Source organism: Corvus moneduloides, chromosome 7 (genome assembly GCF_009650955.1).
Source record: "Corvus moneduloides isolate bCorMon1 chromosome 7, bCorMon1.pri, whole genome shotgun sequence".
Taxonomy (NCBI): Eukaryota; Metazoa; Chordata; class Aves; order Passeriformes; family Corvidae; genus Corvus; species Corvus moneduloides.
In genome coordinates this window covers 39189174-39207727 of record NC_045482.1, presented here as the reverse complement: position 1 = coordinate 39207727, position 18554 = coordinate 39189174, and the positions used below count along the sequence as shown (strand labels likewise).

General features: G+C 41.6%; 1 protein-coding gene across 1 annotated transcript in view; it reads left to right on the top strand.

The window, feature by feature from the left end:
• Positions 1-18554, top strand: part of CCDC148 (coiled-coil domain containing 148) — a 58903-nt gene that overhangs the window by 16058 nt on the left and 24291 nt on the right. Inside the window, 10 exon segments of the mRNA XM_032114848.1 lie at positions 348-429; positions 3120-3241; positions 6013-6116; positions 6708-6790; positions 6945-7108; positions 7358-7453; positions 7545-7726; positions 15252-15265; positions 15268-15389; positions 17470-17676. Of these exon segments, the coding sequence (XP_031970739.1) occupies positions 375-429; positions 3120-3241; positions 6013-6116; positions 6708-6790; positions 6945-7108; positions 7358-7453; positions 7545-7726; positions 15252-15265; positions 15268-15389; positions 17470-17676 (1149 nt within the window). The 5' untranslated portion in view covers positions 348-374.

Genomic DNA, 18554 nt, shown 5'->3' with positions numbered 1-18554 from the left:
TGATCTTTTCAGGCTTAATTTCTATAAAGCAAAGAACGTCTCAAAACCTGATCTTACATTTGGATCGAGGGACTCATATTTTGAAAGGCACAAAGCAAAGAATAGATGAGCTATGTCACAGCCTTACAGATTCATCAAGCAAATAATATTTTGTTTTCTTGGCTGCTAAATGATATGAGGCACATGAAGTCTCTCTTAAAATGAAAGGTGAACTTGAGGAATTTCTGTCTAATTACATTTTTAGTGACATGTACCTCTCCTCAGAAAATGATAGATATTTTAAAAAGTGTTTTCAGGTTGCATCCACAATGTTGGTATTCTCAAAACATCTGTTTGTTTCTCAACAGGTATAAAAAACCACATAAAAAATAAAAATGGGTGAACTGGACCATGGAGCACTCTTTTCAGGTCATAGGATTAGTGGTGGAGGTATGTATGCTATCATGTTTAATTGTTTTATCGACTGTTTATGAAACACTCTGCAACTAATAGCCTCATATAGGAGCTGCTATAGCACTCTGGTTATGGTTTGAGTTGGAAGGGACCTTAAAGCCCATCCAGTTCTACCCCTGCCATGGGCAGGGGCACCTTCCGCTGTCCCAGGGTGCTCCAAGCCCTGTCCAACCTGGCCTTGGGCACTTCCAGAGATGGTGCAGCCACAGCTTCTCGGGGCAACCTGTGCCAGGGCCTGCCCACCCTCACAGGGAAAATCCCTTCTTTAGTTCCTGTCTGTATCCACCTTCCCTTTAGGTTAAAACTGTTCCCCCTCCATGCTGTCACTTACAGATCATGGTAAAGAGCCTTTCTTTTTCTCTATAAGCCCCCTTTATATGTTGAGAGGCTGCAGTCTCCCTGGAGTCTCCTCTAGCCAAACATCCCCACCTCTCTCAGCCTGTCTTCACAGGAGAAATGTTTCAGCCCTCTGACCATTTCCGTGGCCTCCTCTGGGCCAGGTTTCTGTCCTCCTGTGCCAGGGACCTGGGAGCTGGGTGTTGTTCTCTGTAGGTCCAGGTGCAGAGGGGCAGAACCACCTCCCTTGGCACCTGCCCACGCTGCCTCTCATGCAGGCCAGGCCCAGATTGGCTTTCTGGGCTGCAGAGGCAACTTGCCAGCTCATGCCCAATTTTTTGCTCGCAGGATTCCCAAGTTGCTCTCCACAGGGCTACTCCCATCCATTCAGTACCCAGTCTCTGGCTGTCCCAGGGGACTGCCCGGCAGGGGGACTTGGAAAAACCCTTCCCCATCGAGGCATCGTCTGGAGCTGCATTGTCAAGCTTTGTGTAGGCATGTAGCAAATGAAAATCCTGGGGGGAGGCTTGAAGGAGCATCATGGAATGGCTCTGCAGGATTTATTTTACCTTTTACCCCTCTGCAAAACCACATGTCAGACACAGCACTTCCAGCCACGGGGCTTAATAGGGTATACAGAAACATAATGGCCAATTTCACTACTAAAGAAAACTAAAGCAGAGGTTGTGAGGAAATGCCCATTCCTTATCCCTGGAAGCCTCCTAGCTTATGCAAAGTGACTGAGTATCTGTGCATGAGGGCTTCACAGTGCTAGGGCAAAAGTTCAGGTAGTTCCTTTGCAATTGTAAGTGTACCTCAGGTTTTAGAAAATATATCTTACAGAAATTTGTGAAAAGACATTTTAGAATTTGCAAGTTTGGTATTTTATATTTTTGTTCATATGTGCATATATTTTTGTGTACATATATATATATATAATTTATTTCCCTTGTAAAATACAAGGCACAGCAAATACATTGCCTTTTAAAGACAAGGTTTGCATCCTGCATGCACACTCCTGATTTTGGAGTTAATCTCAGACAGATAGACCCTATTGTTTCTTGTGTGACAGGGATGTTAGTGCCTGACATAACTCCTGGCAGATCAGTAAGGCTCTGGGAGCTGTAGTGCAGCAGCAATGGGCTTAAGAGGAGAAATGGAGTGAGGGGCTTTTCAGAACAATTCACTCTGAAAGTTTTACCTCTTTGAACACGGAATGATGTTCCATGTTCTCTGCTGGACAGTGTTGTAAGCAGTCTCAGGAAGAAGGAAAAAAACTTCACATAGAGTCTTGCTGACTTAGGGATGAGAACTTTAAATTTGGATGGATGGGAATAACAGCCCACAAGGGGGGCTTAACAAAAAGCTGCCTAAAGATCTAAAATCTGGGGAAAAGGAAATTATTTGTGCTAAGCTCACAGGAGGGATAAAATGGAAGAAATTAGTAGCTCAAGCTACTGAACACTTCTTGTGTAAGGTATATAGAGAATAAAAGAAAGTTGTAATACAAGATCAAACGAATAGCCCGGTTAGCATAATGCTGACTTGGTGGAGTAACTGGTGTGTGGAGCAGGTGAGGGTGAGGAAGGCAGGACTGAGGGGGAGGGAAGGAAGGAGGCATGTCCTCACTGCATGGGGCTGGCCTGTGCCGCTGCGGGGGTGGGGGGTAGGAGCCTCCTCTGCTCCGATGGGAGCCAGGGCAAGGTCTCCATGAGGATTGGGCTCCTCTGTACCTGGGATTACCTCCAGTGGGCTTCGCTCAGGTTCAGGTGACAAATCCTGTTCAGACAGGATTTTAACTCTTGATTTTTTGGATTTGTTCTGATGTGACTGCTGGTCTCCGTGGCTGGAGACTCAGTGGGAAATGGAACTGCAACTCATTCCACTTGCATGGGATTGGTAGTTTTTATACCTTTTAGAAAAAAACTACTCCTGTTGCTCAATCCATAGGTTACAATAAACGTTGAGGCAGTTTTCCAATCAGTGCAAGAAGAATGCATTTATTGAAACTTAGGTATTTCTGTATTAGAAGTTATTACAATGCCAGTAAATGCAGTTTAAAAATAATTAATAACTAAATTCACAAGTAAACTATACTTTTCAAATTAACTTTTTGTAATCAGACAACTGGTTAGTGTTTATTATATAATTTCTACAAGTTTATATTTGTTTCAAATTCTCATTCACCAAGTAACAACAGCATTATGAAAACTTCTAGTGTTTAAAACATTGGTTCTGATTTCTATCTATCATGCTTTCATTTTATGACTTGCACTTAATTTATTTCTCAAGAATTTGAAATGACCTTATGTGTTTTATATGATAACTAGACAATTTGGTGATTCCTGCAAGAAATGCTCTTTGCAGCCGGAAGTACAAACCTGTTGACTACAAACATCTGTATGAACTTGCTGCAGAGGCAAAAATGGCCTCTGCAAAAACTCAATTAAAGGTATGATTTTTGTTTTATTTGTAATGTGAATGCTTTTGAAATTCAGTGTCATATTTCTTGTCCCTGCCCCAAGGAATCTGAGAACGAATAGGGATCACAAATTGCTGTAACAATGTTCAGCCAGAGGGGGTCAAATATGAAAGTTCATCATAGCTACACTGTGATTTGGATGTGTTCATGTCGATGTGTGGACTTTCTTTGAATCAGGGATACAAAATATGTGTGGATTCTACTTCCTCGAAAGGCGGGAAAAATTTGTATTTTACTTCTTTGAGGAAATTCACCCAAACTTATTACATAATCCTGGAGGCAATGAAGAATTTGTGGGATTAATTGGGAAGGGGAGGCTGATCCAGGAAAAAATGCTAAACAAAAAGATAGGAAGTGAGGATTTCCAAAAGCCAAGGTAGATCTTAAAAAGAAGATTAAAAATGTTTAGTAGCCATAAAATGTACATGTAGAGCAGACAGCTGTTAATTGGTGCAGAACATCTCAAGGGGTAAAGACAACAGCAGCCTTATTTAATACTAGAGAAGGGTGACTAGTGAATGAGAGAAAAAAATACATACTTTATGGTATTGCTTCCTTTAGTGCATGTAGGGATCATATATCAAAAATTCTGGCAGATATTGCTTCATGGGTTGGCAATACCAAATTCTACTGAATTCATTCAAGCTTTATTTTTTCATCTTTCTTTCGTTTTTTCACCTTCTCAAGTGTTTTCCAACTGAGTAGGTAGTAAAATATATCTGGTGAAAGCTCCAGAGAGACTAGCATGTATTCCACCTACTACTTTTTCTTGCTGATTCAAGCCATTCAGATTTTGAAGAGCTGAGTTACTCTTCCTTTGAGGCAGAACCAAAGAAACAAATGGTAAATCAGTTGTTGGCTGCTTAAGAAATAAAAAGACAGCACAATAGGAAAAATAGGTAATATTGCAGCAGTTATACATAAATGGCATTGCTGTTGCTATAAAATAATTTCAAGAGCATATTAAACTTTACATACAAATGTACTTAGACTTTTGTCTCAGTTTAAGAATTGGTTTGAAGATGTAACTCAGATTGCTTTAAATACAGTATTCTGTTTGCTTAAGTCTGATTTCAAGCACCTAATGGTAATCAAGAGGAAACTATAAGTAACTTTTTAAATGTGAAAATATGTAAGCAATAGAAGTGAGACATTATCTTTGACTGAAAAGTATTGTAACATGGTGATTGAAAGCATGAAACACGTGTGTTCAAGCTCTAGTACAGTCCCACATGTGGCTTCCTGTAAACACCTTGTGTCACGTTCCCAGGCACATAATCTCTCCATAGCCCCTATTGCAGCTTCTTACCCCAATAACAGCCCTAAGGCAGGTTTGGTGCCAAGCACAAAGGACCAGCCACATTCCAGTCGGGGTTCTTCCTTGTGTGACTGACTAGGAACCAGGTACTGAACTTCAGCCTGAGGTACTGAACTCAGATTCATCTGAGATGTGTTTCTCATATCTCAAGTAGGATTTTAGCTTTGTTGGTGGGTGGCTGAGGGACTGTGATGGGAGAATTTTCAGGCCCTTCCTTGTCTGTGAGTGCTGCAGAGAGCAATGCTTGCTACACCTTTTCCCACTCGTGTCCCTAGGCCAGCTGGGGCAGGAGTGGGAACGTGCTGGGGACATGTTTGTGGGGGTGTGTGTGTCTCTGTGTGTTTGTGTGCCTCTGTGTGTTGGCTCAGTGCTCTTGTGCATGTGAACACGAAGGGGTTGTGGTGTGCAGTTTTTCCCTGGGCAGGTAAGTTGCAGGTTGTTTCTACCTGAGCCAAGTGGAATCCCAGCATTTTTGACTCAGAATGTAATTTCTTCGCTGAACTAGATGTGGAGTGAGATCTTGATTAATTTCTCCCTTTTATGAACTAAGACAAGACTTTCCCATGTATTTTTCTTGTCTTACTGCCATTTTGCTGTAGAACAATGTATCTGCAGGAGGGGGGATCTGGGGAGGGGGAAAAAGGGTCTGTGCATGAGTTGTGGGAGCCTCTGGGATGCAGACAGGTGTTCCGGAGGAAATTGATGGCAAGGCAGCACAAAGAGAGACTAGAAAGGAGCTTTGTCCTCAGTATGCACCAAGAGGCCAGAGACAGTCACAATGGCAGGAGGGTGAGAAGAAACCACTTCTCGGGCAGTCTGGCAGCCACAGGCTTCTGATCCTTTTTCCTTCATTGTTGGCTGGCCAGAGTCATCTGGCTGCCACTTCAGCAACCTTCCCCTGGCAGACTTTCCTTTGGTTTAAGCAGGAACTCCATCTGTTTCGAAAGCAGGTAGTCCTATTTTATCTGAAGTGTGAAGCAATATTTTTGGAAAGCCCTCAGACAGTTTGAGAGCCTCTGTAATTGGGTAGATTTTGTAAAAACACTCTTTTTTAGTGATATGTTTTCGAAATTCTTTTTCTTGGCATACTTTAATTCTTTCATCTTCCCACCTGTAAGAAAGTATATTATTTGTTCTCCTCCTAGTCTTTCCCCACCTTTACCTCCAGGGAAATAGGGATGGGAAAGAAAAGAAGAAAATGGACTGCATTTTTTTTCACTTTCTCCTCTCATTAATTGTGATTTGAAAAGCAACAAACTCATTTCTTGGAAGTCGGTTACATTTGAGCCCATTTTTCTTTAGAAAAACACAGTTTAAAAAAAAGCTATTAGGTTCATCAGTCTGTATTTAAAAGTTGCCATGTGAAGGCATTTGATAAAGCTGTTGGATATGTTCAAACCACAAGCTTTAATTTTCCCTGCAGATTAAAAAAACAGAGCAAGTTTCAAAAACTAGCAAAGAGCGAAGGCTGCTGAAACAGCATCGTCAGGTGTGGTGGCAAGAGCATAAAAGACTGAGTGAGAGCAGGTAAGGGCTGAGGAATCTGAATGAGTGATTACTAAAGAGACTTTAGTAGCCAGAGTTTCTGGTCTGGCACACTTGATTCAAGGTACATGAAGAAAAAAGATTAAAATACCTGATCTGAAGGTATTTTTGTGTGGGGAATGAAGGTTTGTGATCTACATGGAGAGGGGTCTGTGACATGAAGAGCTCACGTAAGGGCAGGGAGAACAGTGGATGTTGCTCGCGGAACCTCTCAGTGCTGGGCTCGTAGCTGTTCACTTGATCTGTGGCATCCAAAGCCTGGGCCTTTGTAGGAGTATCAAAAGTCTTCAGATGCTTTTTAATTCCTTTGGTGTCTGTCTCTAGACGTGTATGTTGAGTTCACAGTTGCAACAGGGGACATTAATAGTACCCTTGTCTATTACCCTGTGTACTCAACAACAGCATTTGTGGCTTCTTTTATCATCTTTGTGTCCAAGTCCTTCACTTCATACCTACCCAGGCAAAGAAACCCCTTTTTAATTTAATTATTGGAGTATTTGAGGCTCATCATTCTTGCAAATGTAATGAATAAGAAATTAAAGCTTCTCCAAAATGCATGTTCATTTCCTTCAGGCAAAAAGCAGAAGGAGAAATGAAGACTTTTCTTAATGAAGAAAGCCATAAGAACAACTTTTTTTTTGATTTGAGGGACTTAGGTAAGAATTTTTTATTAATTTTTTTTTTATAATCAACATTATCTTGATTGATTGATTGGGTTTTTAAGTTCCTGCCTGGACAGGTTTAGATTTACAGAGCACAGTGCTATGTAACATTTTGTGTGTGTTTGAGAAAGCTTTATGTTTCATACAGAGCAGAAATTGTCCAAGGAGCGAGACACTTATCAAACAAATGCTTTAGTTCCTGTCTGGCAGCTAAAGGAGGATTTGAAACTCAAGCTGGCTAAAATGCAGCGTTACCTCTCAAAAGAATCTTGTCAGAAACCCAAGATCAATTCAGTTGAAGTGTTACAGCAGGTTGGTATTTTAACTAAATTTTTACAATTTATTATCACCATATTTTTAGCGTTTTGATTTATTTTTATGTTGAATTTTCAGACTATAACTCACATGCAGGGTGTGCCATAAACCCTCCTTCTTACCGTGGCATAAATCTGTTCACATCTGTAAAAGTGTAGCAGTGTAGGGCTGGAGCTCCGACTCTAAGTAAGAGTTTTCATATTGTAACAAGAGGAAGAAGTAACAGTAACATGTTTCATGAAACAGATCAAATTTATGAAGAAGCAGCAGAAGGCAATTTTGGAAGGTCTTATCCTTGAAAGTCTGGCTTTGGAAAGAGAACTCGAAGAGTATAAAGAAAATGTAAGCTTTTCCTTGTAAATTCAAGTAGAAATTTCTTGAGGGGGTAAATATGATGCTGACTAGTGTCCTGAGCAGCATTTCTTCATTGCAGGCATTAGTGCACTCTTCTGAAGAGAAGAATGGACTTTTCCTTGAAGTTCCTCCCGAGCTGCTGTCTCTGGAATGCCCGTACCCTGACTTGAAGACCTTAGTGATTGATGAGTACCAGGAGCTTGCCAGTGGATACCGGGCGAAGCTTCAGGAGATCGATCAGCAGTTAGAAGCTTTATCTAGGTAATGACACATCTCTGCACGTGTTTTGTTGGGGATGAAATGTGTACCTGTAATGTGATTTGTAAGCTGTAGATGCTGTAGTTGGCTTTGTCACTCAATCTGTTCTATTCTGTGCAGAGCAGGGGAGGCACCGCCCAGCCATGGGGTTGGACAGTCGGTGTTTACACAGCTGAGAGTGAAGCCTGTCCTTGCAAGAGCTCTCAGCTGAAATAATAAGCAACATGTTTGGTGGATTAAGGAACCAACAATCTGGTGTGTATCAAATGTCCTTTTCATATGTTCTTGCAGGAATGGAAATGACTCCTTCTCTGTGGTAATTACACTAGCAAGATTATGACAGAAAAGTACAGTCTTTTTGAGACACACCTCCAACACTTTTATCTATAAAGCAGATAAAAAGGTCCAATCTTTTCACAAATTTTGGATCACTGCAGTAAGTGTCATCACAAAGAAATGTAGAAGATGTATATAGCTCTGATTCAGATAACTGAAAGGAGGAGAAATTTTTCTGTAAATGAAAATATTTATTGAAAGAACGGTATTTGTAATCTAGATCTAGAAATGTAACAAACCTATATATTAATAATATAAAGCTTAGCCTTTCTGCTGAAGCTGTCTAGAGTCCAGGAGATACTGAGTTGCAGACATTGGAGGGCCTTTGACTTCTTTTTGCCATCCCCTGATATTCCTCTGGCTTTGAATGGCTTTGGGTTGTCAAAAGACTGAGAAAGGGGAGGCCAGTGGAATGGTTTGAAGCCTGGGCAGGAGAAACTGGGGAGAAGAGGAAGGTCCCCGAATTTCTTTGGTGAAACAATAGCATGTTGCTTCCAAATCTGTTTTCTATATACACATAAAGTGCAGGACTTGTTCTGTCCCTGCTGCTGAATTAGTTTGGTGTGCTGAAACAGGCTAAAGATGCTGGGTGCCATAGAAAGGGATATCATGATCTACTCATCTTTTGTACAAATTGTACAAATATTCTGTATGTTATTGTTGTGTTACCTGAAACCTGTATATTATTACTGGAGCATCCTAGCTGTTATAACACGATACTTATTGAAAATTGTTTTGATTTATCCCATATTTATAGCATTTATTAAGCCACAAGTGGCAAATTTAAGCAGTTCTTTTGCTGTTCTTTGATATTTTGTTACAGTTTCTCTTACAGAAGAAATTTTAACAACCTCAATGAGAAAACCTGTGACAAATGTTAAATCACTAAATAGGTACAAGGTCTTTCTAGTGGTTTTAATCAAAATTTTGTCAAAGTTTATGATCAACACAGTCTTGGTGAAAATTCCTAACTTAAAATCCCTGACTCACACAGCATATGTGCTCCTGAATAATAGACAAATGTCGGTATAGACAACATAATCTCTGAAAATGGTTGAAAAATCTGCTGTAGTATTTTCACTGATCATAGGCCAGGTGTGAGTTTAGGTCTGGAGCTAATTTTGCACTGATAATTAAATAATATTGGGACTTAAAGATAAAATGCCTTGTTTGCAAGGGAAAGAATTTCAGTTGTAGCCTGAACACATGTGTGAGGCACTTTGAAGGAAGGAGGTTGTGATCTCTAGGTGGGAAAAACACAGTGGATGTAGCTGGAGAACATGCTGGTGGTAGGGTAGGAATCTGCTGAGGGCTGTAAGAGGTATAGGGCCATGTACCCAGTTTGGGCCAGAGAGTGCCAGTACTGAGAACTGGAAATGGACCATCAGTAATTATCTCAGGCATTTTATTTAAAACTAGACCTTGGGGATTTTTGTTTGCCTTCTAGTCTCCAATTCTTTAATGTATTGCTCATTTATGTTCCTATGAGTTTATCCACAACAGCATTAAAAACGAATTTTCAATTTTAAAAAAAAGAAAGACTTTGTTCTTGTAGCATTGCTTCCTTCCAATATATGGGTTTGTAAAAGACTCAGCTCACTTCTTACATTTATATTGGCTAATTTGCATGGAGTTATTCTATGAGTTTGCAAAGATGCAGCCTTGTGGTTGAAGTATTCTAGAATTCATCATGCTAACTGTGATCCCACTGACACAGATAATGCTGTCAGAAATGGAGTGACAGCTCCTTGACCTTGGTGTGTATCCCCTGTGCTCTACTGATTAAGACAGCCTTAATGAAGCCTTTGCAGTCACTGTCATTGCTCTGTACCTGGAGAGACCAAACATCCTTCTGCAATACATTTTTTTTCTCATTTTTGTGATTTGAGAAGTTGCTCAGTAGTACATGGTTCTATGATAACACAATAACTTGGTTGCTTCAGCTGGATCACTTGGCCACTTCACTTCTTCTCTCATCATATGTTGAATGTACAGTAAAGAAGCCTTCAGTTAGTACTACTCTGGCATTGCCTATCCCATTTTTTAACAGTTTGGACTGTCTGGAACAGAGAATTTGGAAAATGTACATAGAATGTTCAAAAAAGAAAATTTAGAATAAGGTAATATTCTGGTCTGGTCTATTCTATGTGATTTTCAATCTCACTAGAATGCACATTGCAGTAGTCATTGCTTTTAAAAATTGAAGAAGAGCTTGGGATTTTTTTTCAAGCCTTATACATTATAATTATAATTAGATTATAATATTTTATAATCTAATTTCTTCTGCTGTTGCTAAAACACAAATTTTTGTGTTTGGGAAATACCCAGGTCCTGAGCTATCCCACAAATTGTGGACTTGGACTGATGTGTGTTATAATGATTCTCTAAGCACTATTATATTTTTTCCCCAATTTCCAAGGATGTCTGAATTATTTAAATCACTGAAGGATGAATGGAATATAGCAGATTCAGCACTGCATCCTCTGCAGCATCTTTTCAAAGGAATGGGAGAGTAGGACAGAGTCGAGTAAATTTAGCTCCTCTTCCCAGGCCTGTTACCGGGGTGTTTCTGGTGCAACAATGGGCAGTGACATAATTAATAGCAGGGGGTTGATGTCTCACTCGGAGGCATTGTGGCACAGTGTGTGTCTGCAGATCCGCCGCGACAGCGGTGCCGGTACCCGCTGCTATTGCAAGGGATCTGTGGGGATTACAGCGGGGACAGGGAGCTTCCCCTCGGAGTTGTTTGTATTCTTTAGAGTGTGTAAAGCCAGGGATTAATGCTGGGTAAATCTGTTTCAAAGGAAGCAGCTGCCTCAGGGCTGTTGCATATAAGACAATTGCTGTGTTTCAGCTCTGAAACAAAATAAAGATTGTGCTGTGCTCTGGTACAATGCTGCATACAAGGAAAGCAAGCACTACATTTAAAATCTGGGTCATGCATTCAGCCTGGCAAATGTTTGTCAATATCTTGACACTGTAGAAACCTGATAATACCTTAAATATTCATGTCAAATGTGTTGGCAATTTTCAGACTTGTTTTAAATGAGATGTTCCTTTCTGGAATTTTACAGAAGTGTGAGGTGACATCTCAGATTCACTCAGCAGGATATGTTGAAATTCTCCATGTGTCTGGTGACTATGAATCTGCTGGGCTGGGTCATGCTGGTTTTTTTTTTTTTCACTATTTGTCTACGAGCAGCTGACAAAATCTCAGCACAGCTGACAAATTTTGGCACAGCTGACAAACCAAGGCATTGGCAGTCAGTTTGTCCCCACTTACAATAAACTACTTGTAGCTCCCGCTCCAGCTGATTGCTTCCCGAAGGATCTTCCACAAAAATTTCTCCTTCTTGTTGTGAGCAGTGCACAGATTCATGGTTAGCTGCCCGTTAGAGGAATATAAATTGGAGGGAACTTGACAGAGGTGCATCTGCCCCATGTGCTGGAGGCAGAGGAGGTGGCCAGACTGGCCATGGGGCTGCAGTGTCTCTGCTGTTCCCTGCTCTCAAGTTCATGGTGTAATGCTCCCTAAGATATATCTTACTCTGCCTTGCTCATCTTTGTAGGCAGAAGACCTTTATTTGTTCACCAACCTGCATGGGCAGAAATATCCAAGGTAAAATGTTACAAAACCATATCTCAGCTCTTAGAACTGTCTCGCTACTGTCACTAAAGTGACATATTCAGATGTCACCATACTGAGGTGTGTCGGGACTCACAGAGGAGGATTATCGGTTTCTTTCAGAAATTACAAGAGATAGTGATCCAACCCAAAACCAAGAAAACCCTAACCCCTGGTACTCTCTCCAAGGGAGGGCCACAAGGGTTTTTTGGGTGATTCTTCTCATAAACAAATGAATGAAGTGGTGGGGCTGGAAAGACAAGAATTCTAGGTGTTACCTAAAGAAAAAAAAATATTTTGGTACTCACTTAGGTCAGATCAGTAGGAGCAGTTGCAGTGAAAGAGGTTGAAATCAGAGAAAAGAATAATAAATTTGTTCATTCTTCAGGAAACCTGTGCTTTAGAATATCAAATCATGACACAGAGATTCTAAAATTAAAAACCAAACTGATTTCATAGAAAAGCTGCCTCTAGAGAAAAGGGAGAAGTTTAAAACATTAATTCCTGAGCACCAGTTGCTGGACATTATTGTTAGGGGCAGTAAATGCTGCAGAAATAGCACATCTTTCCAATACCACCTCAGTGACCAAGCTCAGGGACTGTCTCTGGGAGCTGTGCCTGCTGTTCCAGGCCTGCAGTGTGAGGGTTATGGGATGTTTACAGCACATTCCCTCTTTGAAGGATTCCTTAGCCCCCTTTTCCTTCTGGGGCACTGCTTTTGCTTTAGTGAATGAAACCCACCCAGCTCAGATATTTATATTCCTTGTTTGTCTGGGAAATTCAACAATCACCTATAAAGAAACATTTTCACTGCTGTTCTGCTGTGGCTCACGTAATTTCACTCGCTAGGTTGTCTCCAGCCTTTGCTTGGTAGTTGTCAGTTGCTGCAAATGAAATTTTTGCAGGAGCAGGATTGGTGCTCTCCCTTGTTTTGAGGCTGCTTCCATTTCTTTTCATGAGGACTGGGCTTAGTAGCAAATTCCTGGCTCCTAGAAATAGTTTGTCGGATATTTCATACAGTTCAAAGGAAGAGAAAGTTTCACTTATTTTCCTATCTCGTGGAAGCTTGTATCAGGAAGGTTGTTTCCTTCCACAACTTTATTCATTTTAGCTCCTGCTGAGTCTTCAAGTCAGGTTCATCACTGTTGCATTGCTAGTCCTGCCCCTGTGTGTGCACTCGTGGTCGGGAGCGTTGTGTTGGAGCCGGTGCTGCTGCACCGTGACGCAGCCCCATACAGCCAGGGCTCGAAGCCCAGTTGTGGGGTGGGGTGGGTGGGGAGGTCCCTGGGCTGCCCGCTAAGGTGTGGGGTGGCACCGCAGGCAGTGCCAGCTGTGATGGGGCTGCTGGGGGCTCTCTTCACCAGAAACTGGATTGCTGTTTAATCCTGGGGTTTGTTGACTCTGTTTTGTGAGTTGTTCCAGCACTGTCAGCAAATGCAGACTGTGAACCTTCTCTTGGTGCAAAGCAGAGGGTAAAGTGTCAGTGTGTGCTCTCTGTCCAGTGCCAGGATCTGCTGCCTGTGGGCATTTCTGTCTCTTTTGAAGTCCACTTTCTATGTGTCACTTTCATTTTGCTCCGTATATAATCAGATCAACTACTCAAAAGCACTATGTGAGAGCCCAGGTTAGAGTTAGGGATTCTTATTTTCTCATAAAACCCGTTTTTGTGCCTGGAATCTCTGTGCACAATACACACATTGTTACTGCAGAGCTCTCTATTTTTATGTGTTTGTAGCACTAATGGCCATGATAGTGTTATTGGAGTGCATTGCACGTGATCTCTCCTCACCGGCCCATCCTCATTGTGATGCTCTTTACATAAAAGACAAGGGTAACTTTTAACATGTGTTCAAAGAGGGGGGAAAAAAAATCAAACCAGAAAAAGTACACATAGAGTGCCAGAAGCAAGGTGTTTGTACCAGAGAATAGTAATTTGAGTGTTTCCTTGTATTTGGTTAGCATTCAGTTGCCACCATTCTGATCCAGGAATAATGATTCTTTGCTGAAAATGGTATAGTAAGCTAAGATTCTTTTTTTTTTTTTTTTATGAAATCAGAGGAAAAAGAATTGAAGCATAAAGGAGAGATCTTCTGTTTCCAGAAAGATGGGTGAGGGTTAATTCCTTCTAAGGCCATATGGGTAAACACACAACCCCACTATTCTGCCTGAAGAAAGTAAAATGAATGCCTTAGGTAGGTGAAGATAAGAGGGCCTCTGTCCAAATTTGGGGCAGCTTCCTGGCAAAACAGGCAGCAGGGAAAGGGCCAGGAGGGAGGAAAGTGAAACGCATGTCATGGAGAGATTGGGTCTCTTGCCTGACAGGATGTTGCTTAGAAATGGTTTGTTAAAATGCAATGTTGTCTTTGCATTCTTAGATGTGTTTGTAGGCAAAGTTTTCCCTCTATAAAGCTGAGCGGTGTGGGGGTGTTTCCCATGTCCCCCTCAGTGTCTCGAGTGCTGTCAGGGGGGAAAATGCACCGCAGGTTCACTGCACAATGTTCTACAGACAAGTTGTGTTAAAATGGGTTACAGCAAATAATTTCTTAATACTAATGTTTACTGTTTTCTCTTCAGAGATAATGCTACCTCATGAGTCTAGTTTAATATTAATTACATGTGAGCTTCTCACAAAAATTCCCATTTTGAAGTACCTGTTCTTTCTGCCTGCATAAGGATAAGGCCATTCCAACACCTCACTGGATGCAGTGCTGTGGAATATCGAGGCAGTGCTGCTGGCCTGGGGAGCCCAGGAACTGCAGCAGCTGGAGGCAACAGGAATTTGGGGGGGGGGGGGGGGATAGAGTCTCATGATTGCCTTCTTTTAATTATCCCTGGGCTCTTAGTCACTTCTGAAACCAGGTCACTGGGCTAGAGAGACCTTTTGGTCTGACTCAGTGTTGCTGCTTGGATGTTAATGCTGACAAATGACAGCCTGACATTAATCCCTTCAGGGCCAAGAGTTCAGACTGAGGGTAAAATCTGCATCACCACCCCTGGTACTGTTTTAGATGGATGTTACTTCTTGCTGCTCTCTTTGTCTGAGACAGATGCATGCAGGCTGATTACTACAGCTCCGATTCTAAAATTGGTGAATCTTATACCTTGCTGATGAGTTTATGGCTGTTAGAAGTTTGGTAAACTAGATCATCATTTAACTGCGTGCAAGGATTGTCACTTCATTCATTCCCTTTTGATCATTTATTTAGTGCTCAGTGGTAGAGTCTGATCATCTTGTTCCTTTTTCCTTGTTTCCGTTTTTGTATTTTCCCTGTGGGGTCACTGATTATCTATTAATGTGGCATGTTTGAGAAACACAGTGACATTCCCCAATAAAAAGCCAGATTAGATACAGGACAATTCACTCAAATGATGACACAATAAGTGTCATATCAGCAAAGCAATGTGTGTTTGCTTTATTTCATTAAATCTGATTTTGTCACCTCTGACCCAACATCCAGTTTACAGCATCAGGACTGTGAGTCCACTCAAGGCTGGGCTGTCCAGAACCAAACTCCTCCTTTTCAGTGTTTAAGTTATACTGGGACAGATTGTTTTGCATTCCTGTAGGAGCAGTGACTGGAAGAAGAAGATCAGTGGGTTTTCCAGACTGTTATCAATCAGTACCCAAGTGATCTTCAGAGGAGGAGGACTTTGTACCTGGATATGCTGCAGAGATATCTTCCCCACAAATCCAGGCAGGAGCTGGTCAGTGTTGATTTACATATTCATTCAATTATACAAGTTCTTAAACTATGTAGTGAACAGTTGTATTAAGAATGTTTATTGAAGTTTTTTCATTTTAAAATGTCTTAATTATAAATGTTATTCTGCACAGTAAAGAAGAAACATCCCTGGTTCAAAATGCAGGAATTTAAAAACCTACAGTCTCTTCAAAACAAGTCCTGGGCAGATTTTATAGTCCCACATAGTCTTACAGCCAAACTCACAAAAATAATTTGTTAGCATTGCTTCTGCTGTACAATTTTATAGCTATGTTATGCCACTCTGGTTCTCTTGGTGTTTTTATTTTTCATGAGGATATACAGTCTTGTGGCACTGTCTAGGAATAGTTATTTTAATTGTTCCATGGCACATATGTAGCAGGAAGAGTGGAAAGTTATCTCCCGCTCTAAGGGAGAGGCTATTTTTATATACATAATGCCTTTCAAATTGATTGCTGATTCCTCTTGCACTCCACAGTGAATAAGCACATAGCAGCTAATTGAGAAACCCATTTCAAGGCTAGAACACTTCAGGATGTCATAAGGAAAGTAGGAGGCTTTTTTTATCTCTGTATTTTTAGACCATCTACTTCCCTGTGTTTGAGGAGTGTCTAGTGCAAAGGAGTGACAGTGAAGTGATACTGATAATTAGCCAGAGTTTCACTAAAGATAAAGTTCTTGTGGATTTCAGAAATTTTTCCTTGGACTGAATAGGGCTGAATAGACACAAGCTTTGGACAATGGAGGTATGTTTTAAGCACAGCCACTATTAATGGGTCTCCCTGCTTCTTTGAAAGTTCATTTAAAATTTAAAACCACTAAATTTAAAACTCCTAATTCTACATCGAACTGACGTCTCTTGGGATGTGTATTAGTATGACAACTATGGAAATGTTAAAACACTGCTAAGAATCTATTCTTAAAACATGTGTGTCACATTGGAACACCAGCCCAAGAGCCTTCCTGGCTTCCTTCCCTCTGTGCACAGTGGTCAGTGGACAGGCACTCAGCTCCTGATCCCAGAGCAGCTTGTCTGAGAGGTCTGTGTTTGGAAGAGCAAACTCTCCAGCCCCTGCCTTGCTTAGGAGTGTCTTGGCTCAGGAGCCTGTGAGTCTGGGTCAGCAGCCTGGGCAGTGGGAGCTGCTGAGGCAGAGTGCCTGTGGTTTGGACACAGGGAAGCTCGAGGTGCACCTTCAGCCAGCCACAAGCTGATAGGAATATCTGTGAGTCAGGCAGCAGGTGAGTCAGCATCCCCTGCTCCCCTGCCAGAAGCCTGGAATTAGCGTCTGGAATGGTCCCCTTGACAGCTGTGAGCAGCCAGCCACCTCTAGAATCTTGTTCATCCCTATATATTTTGGGGATATAAGACAGGTTCAAGACTCTACTGCCTCATTCTCTGCAGCCTTTCCTGATACTGCTTCCATCAAAGTCTTGAACCTTGAATATCCTCATGAACCTCACTGAATTAGGCCAAAGCAAGCGGATTTCGGATTAAACCCTCCCCGTTTTTGCTAGGTGCTGACACTGATGGTAGCACTGTGCTGCTTGGCAAACTAAGATTCTACTTCCAAATTTCCTGCTAGAAAGAAGTGAAGCTGATTCCCCCTGTACTGCTTCTGTGCAATTGCTGTTATTGGTGCCCTGTTTCTCTGCAGATCAGAATTTGCTAGGAAAAGCCTCATCTTGCTGGAAGTGCTTGATATCTCTGGAGACGTATTGGAAGGACCTACTTATATGCTGTGTCCTTCAGGATAGAGAGGGACCATTGCATTTCATTTATTCCCTTTGCAAAAGCATAGCTGAACAAAGAGCAGTGGGCCAGGAGGATGCTGTGGTGCTGGCAGAGAGGGCCATGCTGGAGGGGTGTCACTGCCCAGGACTCTGGGAGACGGTGGCAGCCCTGGCACCTGGCAGAGTGCACTGGCCCTGTGCTGTGGATTCCATGGGAATATTGGTGATACAGTAACTCAATCAATTATATGCGAGGTTTGCAAAAATGTCTAGAATTTTAATTTTATTTATGAGTAGTTTTTAAGCCTTTCTGAAATGCTTTCCTCTTTCAGGTTGTTCATGAGAAGGCTTGGGATCATTGCCATTCCATTAGGAATCAGCGCAGAGTCTTGCTGTTAAACTGGGCTCAGGCCAGGAAAGCCTTTGTCCTTAGGGCAGTGGCGACTGCTGCTGAAGCTGCTGCTGCTCATGAGGCAGAAGTGGTGCTGGCTGATTCCAGGCAAAAGCAGCTGGAGATCTGTGCTGATCTGAAAGCAAAGGTACGTTTGGTTATAAATCCATCACCAAATCTGTATCTAACAGATACATTCAAAATGAAGTTCTTTAGATTAACACTAACCTGTTTTCAGATAAATAATGGATATCTGTCTGCCCTTCTGTTTATTTTTAAAAATGCTTTCTAAGACCTGAAACAATGGATCCCATAACTTGTTTGCCCTTGTTATAGAAGGTTCACAATATTCTGATTTACTGTGAAAAGAAGTAAAAAAAGATAAAAATACCTGTGTGGTTTTGGTAAGTGAATAGAATAAAGTGGGAGGAGGCTTGGACACAAGAGGAAGATGTTGTGATGTTCATGCCTAAGGTGTTTGTAGGAGGAATCCCATTTCTGGGCATGAGAGGCATGTTAAGATTTGTTTAAACTGCTCTCTGTGATTTTTGAGTTGCACAGAGATGAACATCTGAGAGCATGCATGATGTGTTTTTCTCACTTTACTGATATTCTCTCTGCTGAGCCCTCACTTTTCAGTGAAATACTAAACACTTGATTTAGGTTTTCTACAAGAAGGAAGGCACAGTAAAACCTGTTCTGTGAGGCAGGATTTTGATGTTGATCTAGTTTTTAGTTAGCAATAACACAAAAGCCCTTCTGTCTTGTGTTCTGGAACTGTCTGGCATAGGAAGGTTTGAATCTAAACAGTTTAGGGTTAGAAACTGTCTGGGCATGACTAAGTGGGGAGTACCCTGTTCTGACTCCTGTGTCAGCCTTCCCTTGAGCCAGGGGCAGGAAGGAGTGGTTCTCTGGAGTTGAGGGGATGTTTGGTGATTTTTTACCTAGGCCTTCCTTTCTGGAATGCCTGTGTATATCTTACCTGCATAACCAGAGATAGAAGGGCCAGTTATTCCAGAACTTTGA